Genomic DNA, 17,794 nt, shown 5'->3' with positions numbered 1-17,794 from the left:
TTAAAATTTTTTCACAATGGTATTTACCAAAAAGGACACTGGCATGGTCTTGGCCCCAAATGCTCTTGTAACAGTGACGTGGTCTTTATCCACTAGGCCACTGGCATGGTCTTTGCAACCCTCAACTCCATGCCCGATTACTCTGACAGTGACATGGTCTTTACTCCACGTTACTGGCATAATTACCCCGACAGTGACATGGTCTTTACCCCCTGTGATACTGGCATGATTACCCAGTGACCTGGTCTTTACCCTCCCCCCCCCCCCCCCCCACCCCGTGATACTGGCATGATTACCCAGACAGTGACATGGTCTTTACCCCCTGTGATACTGGCATGATTATCCCCGACAGTGACATGGTCTTTACCCCCTGTGATACTGGCATGATTACCAAGACAGTGACATGGTCGTTACCCCCTGTAATACTGGCATGATTACCCCGACAGTGACATGGTCTTTATCCCGTGTGACACCATCATGTTCTAAAATCTGACTCTCCTCGATACTGGCATGGTTACTATATCCAGTTGCTACCTAACTGTAACAGACTTGAATCTTTAATATGTTTCTGCAGTAAAATGCTTAGAAAGTAACAGGAAATATAGTCACTAAATGCATGATGGAAAATGAACAAATACAGCACTTCTAATTTAAAATGTTTAATTCAGGAAATATTATAATCCATCAAGACATGAATAATGTTCAACAAACTCATTTCTCAGTTTTAACTGAATATGCGGTACAATGACATGTTAGCTCTTAAGACTTTTCTAAAACATGACACTGTTATGTGCTAAGATTTTAAATTAAAACATTCCAAGGGCAATTACCCTCTTAAAATATTAGGCCTAAAAAAAAAAATTCTTTGTTTCCGGTAACATGCTCAAAAAAATTAGGGTAGGTAGGTCGGAAAATTTTTTTTTTGAATTTTTTTTTATTAAGGGAGACTTTTCGGAAATTATTTTTTTGTCAAAAAATGATTACAAATAAGGGGGTTATGCCTTTAGAGCATCAGTAAGTTGATTTCTAACATCACTGGCCATGTTTAAAGCATAAAAAGTGCAGTTTTGCATCTTTTTGTTAAAAAGTTGAAAAAAATGTTCTCCAAGGCCATAAAAACATTTAGGGTCGGGCCAAAAATTAAGGGGAAGGTCGGGATACCGGAAACAAACAATTTTTTTTTTTACGCCTTACCAAAAATGTTCTTTAGTGGACATTTCTAAAAATATATGGCTACATTTTACCCCAAGATAATGCCACAGATAAATTTCATAACTGCACCAAAATCATATATTGCATCATATTAACCTTGCAAGTAGATTATATTAAGTAAATCAATACACTTGTCAAGATAAACAAGAAAAACAATTCTGATTTTATACATTTTTTTTACAATAAAAAAACAAAAAAACTGTTTCTCCTATTTTGTTTTTGTTTTTGTTGGGTTTAACATCACAATTAAAGGTCATATATAAGTCTATGTTGACAATCCAGCTTTGAATGGTAGAGGAAGACCCCAGGTGCCCCTATGTGCATTATTTCAGGCACACATAGGCACCTTGGCAGAACCACCAACCTTCCACAAGTCATCTAGATGACTTCCTCACACGAAACAATTCCACACCCCAAACAAGGTTCCAAACCCACAGCAGTGCAGTGTCAGTGCCTGGACGTCAGCCACCTTAAGCACTCGGCAACAGAGGCCCCAACACCATTTCTGAAATGAAACCCTTTATCATCTCTACATCAATATGAACACATTCTTAAATATAGTCCTCATCATTACCGTTGAATATATATTTCAATTATTGTTGTTCACAAGATAAATAAAATATGTCAAGATTGTATAGCATGAAACTGAAAGTAAAAGCTTGTGTAAAAGATACAACAAAACTTGGTGACACAAAGTCAGCAGAATGCCATTGTCTACAGCTAGTGTTATTTCTAGAGCGACGCAGCGGGGAGCCCCGCCCTGCCCTTTCTAACTGCCGCCACGCTGCCCTTAAAATGTGCCCTCCTACCTTTGATCTGCTAAATTCCGCCATTTATCCTGTTGACATGCCTGGCCGATTTTTTAATCAGCAAATTACGTCACGGCGAGTGCACACAGGCAACAAGAATCAGTGAAGTGTTAAAACTAATTGATAAAGAGTTTTGATCCCGTGTACTGTCAAAATGGCGCCAATTAATGTATTGCCCGTAAGCGGCCAGCTGATTACCGAGCACGTGAAAAGTACCCTGTAAGATTTCTTCATGCAACAAATTCGACAACTGTTTAGTATATAATAAGAATACAACAATGTAGTTTGATCCTACCATAATTTCAACTGGAAAATGCACAAATTTTAATGAATTACGAAAGCAAAAATAAGTTTAGAATGTCCGTTCACGATTCTAATTACACCCGATGTCCTATGCAATTTTTCCATAATTCTTCAAAAAAGCTCACTATAAGCGTATTTTTTTATGATAAGTAACATCAAAATCTGAGGAACTATCTCTGGTTTACCCTAATGGATCAAATAAACTGAGTAAAAACCACTTTTCAGACGATATTCATAAAGTGTACCAGTATCCGGATAGTAAATTTTGGATATGTTTTTTTACAGACTTCTTTAGCAATTTTCTGTTAATGAAATATTAACAATAGACCTAATCAATATAACATGAATTTTGATTAGTATTTGTTTATAATGTTACCTAGATGAAACAGACCTTTTTGATATGTTGTAACATAATCTTGGTTTCAAACTTAAATGGCATATAATATATTAATAATATAATAAGCTGACATCCTATGTGACATTTTTTAGGAAAAAAACTTGAATGTTTTGACCAGAAATATAAAGTAATGTAAAAGCCCTATGTAAACACTGTTACTGGTCTTGGGAAGATACCTTTTACCACTTTATTCTTTGATAAGTGTACAGTAATCATAAATGTAATGAATACATAACTATAAACATCTAGAAACGCAACTACGGTAACTTTCCTGTTAAAAACAGCACCCTGCCCTTTTTTGGCAGCACCCTGCCCTTTTTGAGCTCTAGAAATAACACTAACAGCACATATGTATTGCGGAAGAACTTGCACACCAGCCATAAGTCTTTACTTAAAATCCAGTCTCATCTTATCTCCACCCTTCCTACATTTTGGCTATATCCAGACAATGATCCAGCGTGACTCACAAGTCTGGCTTGTTGGGACAAACCCTTCAAGGGAGTTAATTCTTATTAAGACTTGCTCTTTTTAACATTTATCACTGTGTTACATGTATAAACAGTTTTCATTCAATTCTCTTCAATAAAAAGGTAAAAAATTAAGGAAAAGGTTATTTTTTTTTAAATCAAACAAAGCAGAGTTATGCTTCTCATACTTTCACTAACTCTCTTTGCAGTCTAGCTATATATCAATTTACTCTAAATTCTTATCAGTGGACTGAGGTACTGTCCTAAAGTAGTTTTGCATGTTCAAATCAAAAATTTTCTACAATGGAGAATTTGATTTAAACAATGATTTTTCCAAAACAAAGATAAAGATCATAAACTATCTTCTGGCCAATGCAAAAATAAGGTCATGTGACTCATGTGTTTAATTTTTTTTTCAGATGGATCCCAATCAAATCTTCTTAATGGGTGTCTATGGAAAAATCACAGTTTTGATGATATTTTCATGTAAGTATAGATTTTAATGAAACTTCTCTAGGTTGTAAAGTGACATTCTGTCTTTCTTTTTGAGATATTGCCTTCAATTCAGAGACCTGCTAATTTCAAGCTGATTTTATGACTCAATTTAGGCTTTTATACAAGCTTATATAATAATCAATCTTATGCAAGATAAAAATGTTGCCCCTTTATCAAGTAATACAATTGCTGCTATTTATTTATAGATCTATTTACATATCTGTATGCCTGATCCAGACTGCATACTACATTTTACAGATAATTGGCCATAACAACTCAAGGCTTTTTAAATATGCAGAACTGCCATAAAATGATTAAACTGTGAAAAAATTATAACGAAAGGGATACAGTGGTGAAAACAGACAATACGAATTATGGTTCTTGTGGATTTCACTGTCCTCACAAGATTACAGTAAGTTCAGTGAAGCTGAAGACATCAGAATGTAAAGGGTAAAGATAATTTTTAAATTGTTTAAAAAAGAATTGTGTTTTTTATGCTCTACACTTCCTCTCAATATAATCTATCAATCTTTCAAATTATATTCAAATTCCTTCAGTAAAGGGAGATAATGTTGTTAAAAACGAAAGTAAAAATAGCAGTCAGATTTATGGGACTTGTCATGTGAACTGTATGTAAGCGGTACCAGCCTGAAGGTTTATGTGAAGTTCCAGTGTAATCACTTCATTGGTTTCAGAGATATTCAATAAAAGAAACTGTTTTGCCACATTTTCAGAGTCCAGAAGAGGAATAATTTTGTCACCATAAAAGGTAGATATGGAACTCACATGCATGAAGTTCAAATCCAATGCATGCATAGGTTTCAGAAATATTGAAGGAAAAGTCATTTTGGGGCATTTTCCAAGTGCATAATGGGTAATCATTCTAAAAAATGAAAAGTCAGAGTTATGGGACCTGGTATATGAACACATGTTATGATCCTGAAAGTTTCTTAAGTTTCAAAATGATATCTGAACAGGTTTCAGAGATATTCAAGAAAACAATTCCCAAAAAAATATCCTTATTTAGTAGGGGTATCATATTGACATAATGTCCAGTTAGAAAATATTAAGGTATCGCACTTTAGATTCTTCATTCAAAATATTTTTGCATAAATGTGATCATGCTCAGACTTAACCAACTCTGCAGTTCTGTTTTTATATGTTCTTTTAAAAGTCTTAGACTTTGTACAAATTTCAATCACTGGCTTTCACAAAATTCATCATCATTTTTGGTTTCTTTGGAGGAACTTCAGGATTTTTTGCTGGCTCAGAACTTTCTCTCTTCTTCCCTGATTGGTCCTCAGATTTTGAATCAGACACAGAACTGTTCTCAGAGTCTTGTTTGCTATCTCCTGATTGGCTGGATTCTGTTGTCACTTCTTTCTTTTCATCATCAAATCCTAAACCTTTATGTGACCACTTTGTAATTCTATGTTCAAATGTGTGTTTATACTGATCTTCCAACTCTTGTTCTATTTCTTCTGTCTGTTTCTCTGTAAGTAAATAAAATCTGGAAAGTAGATCCCTCGGAAGCATCGAGAACAAAGCATAAAACATTAGGTATTTATTACCCATACATAAGGCCATAATAAGCTATTTGTAAGATTATCATCCATGCTTTTCACCTGTTTTTTCATGCCTCCATGCTTTTTTAGAGTTACAGAAGATAATTGTTCAAACCTGAGAAAGGCTTACATAGATGCTGCATACAAAGTTAGATGATGATTCTTCACGTGGTTCATGAGATGTCAGTGAAAGGTTTTCTTGCCTTAGCTCTGGCTGCTTCTAGAATCAGTCAAGTGGAGCCTCTGGACAAACTTGATTGAATACCTTGCCAGCACACTATGGACCAAATTTGGTGTAATTCTGACCAGTAGTTTCAGTGAAAAGATGTTTATGTAAATTGTGGACAATGGATGATGGATGCCGGACCATCCACCACCTCGAAACTTCAGTTCTGATCAGCTAAAACGATGCGTCAAATGGTTTTTCATACTAACAATCAAGAACACAACTAGACAAGAATGTGAAGAGCAAAATACTCCCTAAATTTCATTCCAGTTATCAAATAATGTAACTGCTGTAATATAAATCAGAACACAGTGTGCCAGTGCCCTCAATTTTCATACATGTACTTACTATCTCTGGAGTGTTTGTGAGCAGGCATGTCTTTCTCACCTATGATAAACCTTCCCTGGTGTTCCGACTATAAAATATGAAAATAAAGATTGATGGCAACTTTCAATTTACATGTATTATAATTACTGGTTTGTTAATAACAGCATTAGGCCGAAATTAAAAATATGTTCGTTTGCTGTCTCCCTACCTACCCCCTTAAAATGCTGCGCCTCAAAAGTTTTTACTGGCCAAAAATGCTGGTCAATTTTTTTTTAAGTTGTGATATGACAAGTGCTGCATATATTTCAAGTAAGCAAAATAATAAGTAAGAAAGTTTAAATTGTATTATTTAATTTCATCCTTTTATACAACAGATACAGGTTTGTCTTTTTTTTTAGAGAAGAAAATATTCTGTAAGAAACGACCATAATATTCTATGTAGTGGTAAAAGTATAATCCCCCCACACAAAAAGAAGAATTGCCTACCTACCTACTAGTACCCAACTTTAAAAAGTAGTGTCGAGAGACAGCAAACAAAGACTTTTTTAAATGTAGCCTTACAAACTAATCAAAAAGTCTTTCACAGTACTCACAGACACTTTAAGCTCAGTAAATGAGATTTTGTAATCTATTTCCTTGGTAAATTAATATTTCAAGTTTCTTTGTATGATTTTTGATATTTATCTATAATTATTGTGTATGTTCAGTTTAGATTGACCACATTCAAATCAATACATCAAAGCTTTTTGCAAACAGAAATAAGGCTCAGTGATAACTTGAGGTCCTATATGACTTTTCCAAATGTTATGCTGACAAAAGAAGGATCCTAACTAATTAATATTCTGACAGATGTGATGAAAAATGTAGATTTACCTTGGCAGCACCCATCAAACGTAAAAATTTCTTATTTCTGTCTTCATCTCCAAGATCAGCAGTCTCCCAGCTATTTGCTGAATGTACCTATAATAACAAGTTTTGGATGTGTATGTAATAGTTATACAGTATATCATATGTATGCATTCTTACACTTGTTTTTGTTTTTAATACCAATCAGCAAGTATATATCTTTAAACCATGCAACATTTTCATGTTGTTATTACATCTCTATTTCTGCCACCTACACAGTGAAGAGCAAATGCATTTGATTGATCAAATTAATTGAAAATATTTATCTCTTCAAAAATACTGTAAGAATCTTTAGTAAAGGCCTTTTATGAAGATAGGGGAAAAAACACGCAAAGAATTGATTTTTGGTGTAAGCATTCTAAAAGACGTATGTAACAACATACTAAAAGTATAGAAAAGTATCATGGTGCAAAATGCATTTTTTGGGGTAAAACGTTAAAAAATATAATTGAAACTATGAATTTCTGGAATCAACCCATAATAATTTCATTGTTTTCATTAAGAAAGCGAAATTTGCATGTTAGTAGAGAATTATAACACAAAAAATTTAAGCTCAAGATTATTTTAAAAAACCAAGATGGCCGCCAAAATCCAAGATGGCCGCCATTAAATTTTCATTATAGGTATGAAGGTATTAAATGCCTCCGCTACTATTTTCTATATAAAATTAACAACTTATAACATATTTTTATCAAGATTTCTAGCCTTTCACTTCCTGCGAGACTACCCTTGTCTTGAAGGTCTGTCTTTAGGCAATCAAAATATACCCAAAAAATATGGGGTTGACCATAATGCAGTGAAACCATGGTCACGTGACTGAGACACGTGATGAAAACGCTAATATTGCGTAGGTAGACATCAGGAAATACCTACTTTCACTTTCATTTTACAAGGCAGCTTCCAATCAACTTTTGAAGCATATAACGTAGCTTAAAATCATCTGCGGACATTCCTTTTTACAATCAAGCATCAATAAAGCTTATATCTGGCATGAAAATGGCATTTTCTAGGCGGGAAAATTGCACTATATATTGATATGGACTACATTCGAGTGGACCACGGAGGCATATCCGGCTAATTGCCCCCTTCATGCCTATACAGGAAAACCGTTTATTTCAAAACTTCAAATAGTGTGAAAGCTGACCAGCATCATAGAACATATACATTTTATTTCAAAACGCACAAACTTCAGTCTTAAACAAATTCAAGATGGCTTCCCGATTCCAAAATGGCCGCCACAAGATCATTTAGGAATACATACACTGAATAGGAAAATGGCTCTAAAATGGTTTGACTGAAAATATTTTTCTTGCATCAAACATGATCCCCGGTTTTCTTCTGATTTTTATTCAGGACTGAGGATATTCTTCAAGAAAATGTAAGTTACAGACACTTAAAGTAGGTCCAGATGTTTTTCTGCAGCCATTGGAAATATGACAATTTATCTAGAATAAAGAAGAACAGCTATTTAGTGTGCTGTAACATACAAGGGCATATTGGTAAAAAATGAAATCTGGCCACATGGGCAAGGTTTTCTTTGACTAGAACTGATAGAAAATGATAAAATTATTGCAATTTGCGTTAAATATTGATACAACACAAAAAACTATCACATTTGTAATGTTTTGGTTGTACAGTATTGTTTCTCAAAAACTGCACATTGGTATCCTAAATATTACTGATTTCTAGTGGTCAGAGGTACAACCAACATATTTAACACTTACTGCTTAAATGTGTAATTTGTATACAGATCCAAGTAGAAAATTACAGAACAGGGCAAAAGTAGGCTACAGTTATGAAAACTGATTGAAAATTATGTTGTGACAGCTATTTTTGCCAAAATTTGACGAGTTGTCATACGTTACTGAAATTACCATAAAACCTTAGACCCTGTTGGTATCAGACTACACCTTGTGTTTTTTACATTCATCTGGGTTGTTTGTCGATTCAAATGAAACTTGCACAATGTTAGAGAAACAAGTTTATCTTATAGGCATAAAGACACTAAATAGGCAAATGGCGCGAAAAATGGTAGTCGCATAATGGCGGATTCATATAGTCCTCGATTTTATTTTTTGCTCTGTAGAACTATTTTCCTTATTTTCTTTTCAATTCTTGCTGAAATCACATGACAAATCTATGCTTGACATGTGGTAGCATTTTCATAATGAAATGATAACACTACAGTACTTGTCATGTATACTAGACCATACACCACCCTCTACAATTTAAGGGTCTCATTCTTTAGCTGATTTAAAAATTTGCAGTTTAAAAAATGTGTGTTTGACTGAAAATATTTTTTCTGCATTAAACATGACTCATGCTTTTTTCTTTTTCTTTATATCTAGTATTTGACAATATTCTGCAAAACAATGTGAGTTATAAAAATCTAAAATAGGTCCTGATGTGTGCCACAGTCATTGGAAATATATGAACTTTGTAAAGAATAAAGAAGAACGGCTATGAAGTGCGTTATAACCTTTACCAAGAACATAAATTGATAACATTTTACAAAAAATATGCTTTGCAAAAGCAAAGACACGTATATCATAACAATACTTCCACGTAGCATATATATATCAATACTATGTATGTCAAATTAGAGTTATATGACCCAGGAGAGTGCCTATGCCTTTAGTATCTTAAACATTGTAATGGGTCCAGTCACTAAGGTGACAATGTCTCAGACTAACTGACAAACTATGTAGAATCTCCTTTGTTAAAACACATAGAGCTAGTGAAACCATATACCTCATATATATTTTTTTCTCTGACTATCTCGCCTAAATGATTTGTGTTCCAATATTTCATAAATAATTGCAGTTATCAGTTATCAGGGATATAAACTAGCTATTTTTATTTAGGGACCCAGACTGTCAAAAATAAATATTTAACATTAGGTATATAGGAATTTTCTCAAACAATTTAGGGGCCCAGCCCAAAATCTATATAGCCATGTGTTTTAACAAAGGACATTCTACATAGTTTGTCAGTTAGTCTGAGACATTGTCACCTTAGTGACTGGACCCATTACAATGTTTAAGATACTAAAGGCATAGGCACTCTCCTGGGTCCCCTGCTAATTTGTATCCCTGGTTATGAGCTAGATAATTTCAGGGATCAGGCAAAAATCACTCAATGTTTCAAACTAACAACCTTCAACTAATGATAATCAGCTCAAACTTCTATAGGCTGGGGATGCTATATTTGACAGGTCTTTTTGTTGAAGTTCCCGTCAGACAATGTCTTTGAATGGACAACATACAAAAATAGAAAAAAAAGGAAACTCCACAGGTTGCTCAATACAACAAACACGAAAATGTTGCAGGCTCGGTTTGATTGAGCCTGTTCATGGACGGTAGTGGAAATGCATGCTACCGTCCACGCCCTCTAGCCCCGGGTTGAGCAGAACTCAACATATACACATGCTAAAAGTACAAAAAATAATTCAGAGACATCCACAGATGTGTTTTCACATAGATGTTCAGCCGATGTTCTCTTACTTGAAGTTGCAACTCAGTATGATTGCCCTGACTCTTGGATGCTCAGTGTTTATATGCTATAACATATAGCATTAAACCACCATATTGGTATGAATGTTGAACCCCGTCTGTGAGCTGGAACTCTCTTACTGACTCAGAAGATTACCAAACCAAACGTCTCTGTCTCAACTTTCCAATGCTCAGCCTGTATTTGCTATCGTCTATCCCGTAAAGGTTTAATTTCTATGTGCTGGCGCTAAAGCTTGACACCTAGTTACAATACTGCAACTCTTTTTTTAGTCTCAAATCTTCTTTTATGTAATTTATCTGCCATTTTAGTGTAGCTGCAATAGCTCATTTAAGGTACTTGGATAAATTATAAGTTGAATGATAGAAAATGACTTCACGGTAATCTGTCTTATAACCTTACCTAGCAGAGGTGTATTTTAATTGCAGCTATAACTTGTTTCTGATAGGTCCAAATTCTAACCTATTTTACAACAAGAACATGATTACTTGCTCTAATAAATAGTTGGTTCCCTTTTACTATTGTATATAACATCATGTGTGATGATGAAATCAAGTTATTACTGTAATTAACCACACACGACACACTAAATAGCTGTTCTTCTTTATTCTATATAAAATTGCACGTATTTGCAATGGCCGCAGCACACACCAGGACCAATTGAAAATGTAAAATGTCTGTAACTTACATTTTCTTAAAGAATATTGTCAGTACTGAATAAAGATATATAAAAAGTTGGGGTCATGTTTGATGCGGGAAAATATTTTCAGTCAAACACTTAAACTACAAAATTAGCTAACAATGATCGAGACTCCAGATTGTAGAGGTGATGTATGATCTAAGTATACATGGCAAATTCTGTAATGTTATTATTTCATTGTGAAAAGGCTACCTACAGATCAAGCATAGATCTGTCATGTGATTTCAGCAAGAATTGAAAAGAAAATAATGAAACAAAACCTGAGGACTATTTGAATCCGCCATTATGCAACTATCATCTATTTCGCGCCATTTTTCTATTTAGTGAAAACAGAACTGTAAACAATTTCAATGTAATTTTTCCGAAAAACATGATTATCAGATAGGAAATGATCCTACTAAAAAAAGATGGGAAATGATCCTACTAAGAAAACAAATACTTGTACTCATATATGTTTTGTTAATAAATAAGGAAGTTATCGCTGCTTAACGACAATTTCTACTGCTGAATAACTCAAAAATTTTGTCTGTATACTTCACTATTGCCCCGTATTGAATCTTCTGGCAGTATGTTTTCCATCTTAAGCTGCATATAACAATTATCAACTTATTGTATGTAAAAGCAATGATATGAGACAATTTGACATAAAATCAATGATAATTCTTGTTTAAATGTCGTTTTTTTATGGCGGCCATATTGGATTTAGGACGCCATCTTGCTTTTTTCAAAATTTCTACTTAATCTACGTTTTGTACAATATAGTAATCTAATGTTGTGCCAAATTTGGATCTCTTAAGATGCATAATTCTGTTGCTATGGGTCGATTCCAGAAATCCACAGTTTCATTTATTTTTTTAACATTTTTACCCCAAAATAGACATTTTGCATCTTGATACTTTCCTATACTTTTAATATGTTGTTACATATATCCTGTAAAATACTTTCACAAAAAATCAATTCTTTGCGAGTTTTTTCTTTTATTTGGCATTTCGGCCATAAATGGCCTTTACTACTTTTCCACTAAATTCCAGTAGGCTGACAAAAATGACCAAATTCTTTTTGAATGACAAGCAATATTTCTCAACATGACGTCAGACAAAGGCAATGATGTCATAGACACTCTTCCTAACTGACTCTTACTGAAAATGCCTGCAAGGATCCCTTTAAGTGGAAGGTACTGAGAAGGCAATTTTCCAAGGGAACACTAAAAGAAGCAATTCCTTTAATCCAGTGTTTTTTTGGAAGTTTTTCTTGGGGCCAAAATTCAACCTCTCCAAAAAGGTAAAGGTAAGCTTTTAATTAATTAATGTTGCATATGATATAACCAACATACAACCCTTGTGCGACAAAACAGGTATCTAGTTACAGATACTTATCTGTGCTTATTTTACCTCCTGATAAAGACCTCCCACACTCAAAGGGGGCACTACTGAACTACTGAGGCAAATTCTTCCCTATTATGTGACAGAATTTGTACTGCTGCATTACTGTGACAGCCTCTAACACACTGTCACTAGACTAAATGAGACTTATCTATGTTTTGTTTAAGAGTTTATATACATCTATCTTTCGGCAAGGAAGTGGCCACGGGTCCGGTAACCGGACCTCTAGTTCCGGAATCTAGAGGTCCAGTAATCAAAATACTTCAGTTACTTGTACTGTTATGAACTGTGTTACAAGTAGCAACAGTAGGTCATTTTTTAAAGTGTCCCTACATCAAAGATAATAGAACAAACGGTAAGAGCTATGAAAGACATTTACAGATCTGTTTAAATTTTAAAGATATCTTTATTAGAACCAAAGTTATGGTATTTTGAAGCTCGGAATTTTTTACCTTTCGTTGGAACATTTTCATTCAAAATGCATAAAATACTGGTGTATATGGTAGTAGCCGGAGAAAAGTTATAATGATATAGTTGTCATAAAGTTGCCACAGTAACATAGTTTTTAAATTTTTTTATGAACTCTCACTAGGACTGGAGACATACTGAATGTGTAGTCCAACAAATTTGATGCGATCCTAGGAAATATTTTTCTTATAGGCAATATCTCCACTCGCGTCAAACACTCGAAAGACCAAAATAGTGGTGGAAATTTCCGATGAAATTGTCATGAACTGACGATTTTGGTTTTGTATTAGGCCCATAATAGAGTATCTCCTTTTTGAAGAGTACTCAATTTCTACATAAACCTACTCTAACTGCAATTTTCAGGGGTGCGTAGGTTCAAGCCTCACTGGGACCAAATTTTTTTCCCTTTTTTTTCTTTTTTTTCTAGTAAGTTTTTTCTTTTTAAAGACTTGTTATTGATTTATTGTACAAAAGTGGAAAATATTCATTTGATAAGCGATTTCTTGCTGTTCAAAGTGAATTTACCTCTGAAATAGAAGGGGTAGAGTTAGACATCTTTAAAAATACTGAGTTACGTGCGGTAAAAGTTCTTTATTTTGCCTTCATTCTTAGATTACATATTGTGGAAGAAATGTAGGTAGGTTTTACCTCTGCCCCACAGTTACTTTTAAATGAAGTGAGCAAAATTCAAAACAGACCCGCAGGATTCGACATTAATTTTTCAATGTTGGAGATAGAAATCTGTCTCATTAAATCCGTTTACTTGAGGCACCCTAGAAAAAATGATACTGACACTTTTATTTCTTAGTTTTATAATTGTTTACCAATAGTTTGATGATTCTTTCATAAAAAAACAATGGTATAATGAATTCTCTGCAAACGTTTTGGATAAAGGCTGCCACTTTGAAATCTGTCTCTACTTGAGCTTGAGAAAAACCACAAATAACACAAAATTTATAAAAAACGGCACGGTAAAAGTTTTTAAAAATTTGCAACAAAGTGCGAAGCATGGTCAACTGTAAGAAAATACCAAGCAAATGCCATTTTTTAAACATTACTATTAGGGACCTTAAATGCTGAATTTGTAGTGAATATTATTATTATTATTATTATTATTAAACCAGATTTATATAGTGCCCTTTTCATGATCAATTTCACGTTCAAGGGCGCTTTACATAGTTCAAATGCAGCCACATATGCAGGGCGCATAATTCATCCTCTACTAGTACAGACACAGAGCGATCTGACCAGAGGGACAGAGTGAGACAAAGCCCCCACGACAGAGAGATTAGAAATCAGATACAGACTTGTCCGGCTAACTTAGCCTAGCTCGTTGCAAATAGACAGCCTGGTTCTTTAACCTGCCCAGTGTATAGCACTGATACACGCAAGTATTGCCTGGGTTCCTGACCAGTACACCTCTAGTTGGGTGGGAAACACTGAAAAGCGTTTCTGAAAATTCCCGAGTAGCTGCCGGGGATCGAACCCCCGACCTCAGGATTGGAAGGCCAGTGTGCAAACCACTGAGCTATCCGTCCACCTGAGATAAATTCAAATGTAACTTACACGTATCAAAAGTGGTTCAATTCCTCATTGATTTATGTAAAAATGATGAAATATAATTTCCAAAATAACGAATTTTATGGACATTTAAAAGAATGTATGTACTGTACACATGATTAACGTTTACCGTGTCTACACAGCATTATGCGCAAGTAATAAAACCAATAACTTTACATGACTGTGTACTGTGATTTATCCTCCATTATTTTGGTCCTTCAAAGTTTTGACGTTTAGATTGCCCCGTCAAAAATAAGTCAAAAAAATTAGACGTTCAGATTGTTTTATATTTGTGACTGGCAATCTAAATGTCAAAACTTTGAAGGACCAAAATAATGGAGGATGAATCACAGTACACAGTCATGTAAAGTTATTGGTTTTATTGCTTGCGCATATTTGCATGTATATACGGTAAACATTAATCGTGTACAGTACATACATAGATTTAAATCACCAGAAAATTTGTAATTTTGGATATTATTTGATAATTTTTACACAAATCAATGAGGAATTGAATCCCCTTTTGATACATGTAAATTTTATTTGAATTTATGGCCAATTCGTGAAATAATTGGCATTTAAACCTATAGCATGTACAGTTTCGGTAGCGATGGAAATTTCATCGGAAATTGCTTCAATTTTGGTCTTTCGAGTGTTTGACGCGAGTGGGGGATATTGCCCATTGGAAAAAAAATCTCAGTATTTCCTAGGATTGTGTCAAATTAGTTTGACTATGTCACAAATATATATACTGGTACTGATGATAAACCTGGACAGATGACAAAGTTGACCACCTTGGAAATATTCGATTGCAATCGGTTATTTATAAAATTGAACACACCATCTAATAGTTTCCACTTACAACACTAACTGGTGTAAATAAATACAAAATTGGTAAATATTCTGTATAAATAAATGACTTACATTTATCTGTATAAAAAATATTTATCCAAAATTTCTGGGAGAGAGGGTGTTTTTTGCTCATGCTCACTGTCGCCACATGAAGGCCTGACATTGGGTCACTTTTCATTACTTGATCAGGAATGACTGTTGGAGCTTTTTGGGGAAAGTTTCAATATAATACTACAAGAAAATTTTGTGGTCGAATTTATCATGTCAACATTCGTACACGGTACAGTCCCCATTTTACAAACCCCTTTCAGGGTTTCACTTCGTGTGAGTTTGCTAACTAAATATAAATTTGAATTATGTAAAGTTTTCCGCAAATGTTAAGCTTTATTTTGATACCAACCATTGATTACAAATTGCAGAAATAAAAAAGTTACAAGTAAAAAACCTCATTTTCTGTTCGGGTTTATCAGTACCAGTAACAATCCGACCGTCAAATTACTACTACTACTCATAAATGTAAGACTATCTGCTAGAAATTACCAAACAATTTTCAGTTATGCCAGTCTAATATTTCGTGTTACTAGTTCCACTGTAAAGAAATAAAATTTGTATATATTTCATAAGTACGATATGTTTTGAGTACGAATAAATTTTGGAGCCAATTTCCATTAAATGCGGAATCAACGTTTTAATGCAATCGCACTTCAGTGTATATTGTATAAGTGCAATAACCTTTGCTGGCACCACATCTTCTTTTTCCGATTTTGCTTCGTTGTTCTTCTTTTCTCTCGATTCGTCTGAGGTACTCATGTTGGGGCTTACTACCAAAGTGCGCGTGCGTAAGATCTAAATTTTTTACGCATATGTTCATTTTTATCGTTGTCATCACATTGAAGTCTGTATGTAGGTAAATAGCTTTACATAACTAATGTTCTCTGTTTATAGATGCACTGAGTTTAAACAAAACTTGCACTGCAGTGCACTGCACTGTATTGCATTGCATTGCATTGGTCAATGGAAATTCACTAGTTGTATAGTAGTATTACATATATAGATTTGTAAGCATTTTCTTTTAGCATGCATTTCCCCTACCGTCCATGAACAGACTCAATCAAAGAGCTATAAAAATAATTTTATACTTCTTTGGCTCAATCAAACCGAGCCTGCAACATTTTCGTTTTTTGTCGTGTTGAGTGACCTGTGAAGTTTCCACTTTTCTCTATTTTATTTTTTTTCTTACTATATATCTCTTAGATCCATGGTGATCCCAACTTTTTCCTTTCCATTTTGAAGTATTTTTTGTGCCATTTAATCAGCAAAACAGTTTTAAAATCTTAACTGTAGATTTTTTGTATATTTAGATACGTTTTTTCCAATGGGAAAAAGTTGGTGGGTAATTATGTCAACGTTTTTTGTTTGTTTGTTTGTTTTTTGTTTTGTTTTGTTTGAATGAAAGAGGTTTGTTTGTCACATTTGTCTTTACCCTGTATACAACAACAACAACAACAACAACATTTTATTCAGCATTAAACACCTGAAAGGTGTATATAGCCAATAATTTACAAACATATACAATTGTGAACTTGAAATGATGCATTAACACCATAAAATATAAAAGAAATTTGTCAGAGAAGTATAAATCATACTATCCATCCTTTAAATTCTTGAATTATTTGCGAAGTATATAAATTTTGCTAAATTATTTACAGTACTTTTATTATGTTCGGACATAAGGTTTTCAAATTTAAACATATTTGGCCAATGACAATAGTATCTTTTAAAATATTTCTGTCTTAAATTTCTGAACTTGGGACAAACTAACAAAAAATGATATTCATCTTCTAATACGTTCATGTTACAATTGTTACATAATCTGTTTATTCTATCTATGTTATTATATCTTCCAGTTTCGATGTTTAGACTGTGCGAAGAAGTTCTGAACCTACTCAATGCAATTCTGAAACGATTGTCTGATATAAAATTCAAGTAGTTTTCAAAATAAAATCGTGTTTAAAACACGCATACGATATAAGCCGTCTAGAATTGTTGATACTTGCATACCACCTCTGCATATAGATGTCAAGAATACGTTGTTTAATAACCTGAAAACTGACATTCATTTGTTTCTGGCTTAACCATACATTTGACATTCCTATTTCATCAAGCAATTGTTTTATGTGATATGCCCAATTTGAACCATTATAATTATTTGATTATCCGCATCAGTACTTAACATGCTGTACACATTAAAAACTGTACTATTTTCTGGTAAGTTTAAGATTTTAAGCCAAAATTTTATCATAATTATTGCCTTTGTACATACATCGGGTATCTACCGAGCTCCCCGTTATAAAACAATCCCGGTTAGTCGATAATTTTACCCCGAGAACTTTTCTACAGAATTTGGTATGAATAAGTTCAATATCTTTACCTTCATGATAACCCCAAACCTCGGCACTATAGTTCATAATAGAACTGACTAGACTATCAAAAAGTTTACATTTTTGGGATGCTGGTAGTTCCACTTGATTACATACGATAAAAAGATTATGTAATGAGAAAGATGCGTGTTGTGCCAAGCGTTTCTGTGTACGATTCCAGTTATTATTTTTAAA

The 17,794-nt window shown here is 33.9% G+C and overlaps 1 protein-coding gene across 2 annotated transcripts; it reads right to left on the bottom strand.

Moving 5' to 3' along the window:
• Positions 1–643: 643 nt before the first annotated feature.
• On the bottom strand, positions 644–16,044 carry LOC123552140 (small acidic protein-like). 2 transcript variants are annotated; one of them, XR_008370689.1, is made up of 5 exons: positions 15,912–16,044; positions 6,675–6,761; positions 5,823–5,889; positions 3,060–5,176; positions 644–1,926 (listed from the first exon to the last, which is right to left on the bottom strand). XR_008370689.1 is itself a non-coding variant. In XM_045341557.2 (4 exons), the coding sequence occupies exons 1-4, from the start codon at positions 15,987–15,989 to the stop codon at positions 4,878–4,880; spliced, it is 531 nt and encodes a 176-aa protein (XP_045197492.2). In that variant the 5' UTR covers positions 15,990–16,044; the 3' UTR covers positions 644–4,877. The 2 variants fall into 2 exon arrangements, 1 of the variants encoding a protein (XP_045197492.2); XM_045341557.2 differs by having other exon boundaries at positions 644–5,176.
• Between the last annotated feature and the right edge of the window lie 1,750 nt (positions 16,045–17,794).

This window comes from Mercenaria mercenaria, chromosome 4 (genome assembly GCF_021730395.1).
Source record: "Mercenaria mercenaria strain notata chromosome 4, MADL_Memer_1, whole genome shotgun sequence".
Classification (NCBI taxonomy): Eukaryota; Metazoa; Mollusca; class Bivalvia; order Venerida; family Veneridae; genus Mercenaria; species Mercenaria mercenaria.
This window is presented reverse-complemented; position numbering and strand designations above follow the sequence as displayed.

Excerpts from the sequence above, each read along its gene's own strand:
- LOC123552140 (XM_045341557.2), bottom strand. The coding sequence starts at position 15,989 with ATGAGTACCTCAGACGAATCGAGAGAAAAGAAGAACAACGAAGCAAAA. Across the intron at positions 6,762-15,911 it reads AAGATGTGGTGCCAGCAAAG|GTACATTCAGCAAATAGCTG; the intron begins GTTATTGCACTT and ends TTGTTATTATAG. Across the intron at positions 5,890-6,674 it reads GTTTGATGGGTGCTGCCAAG|TCGGAACACCAGGGAAGGTT; the intron begins GTAAATCTACAT and ends CATATTTTATAG.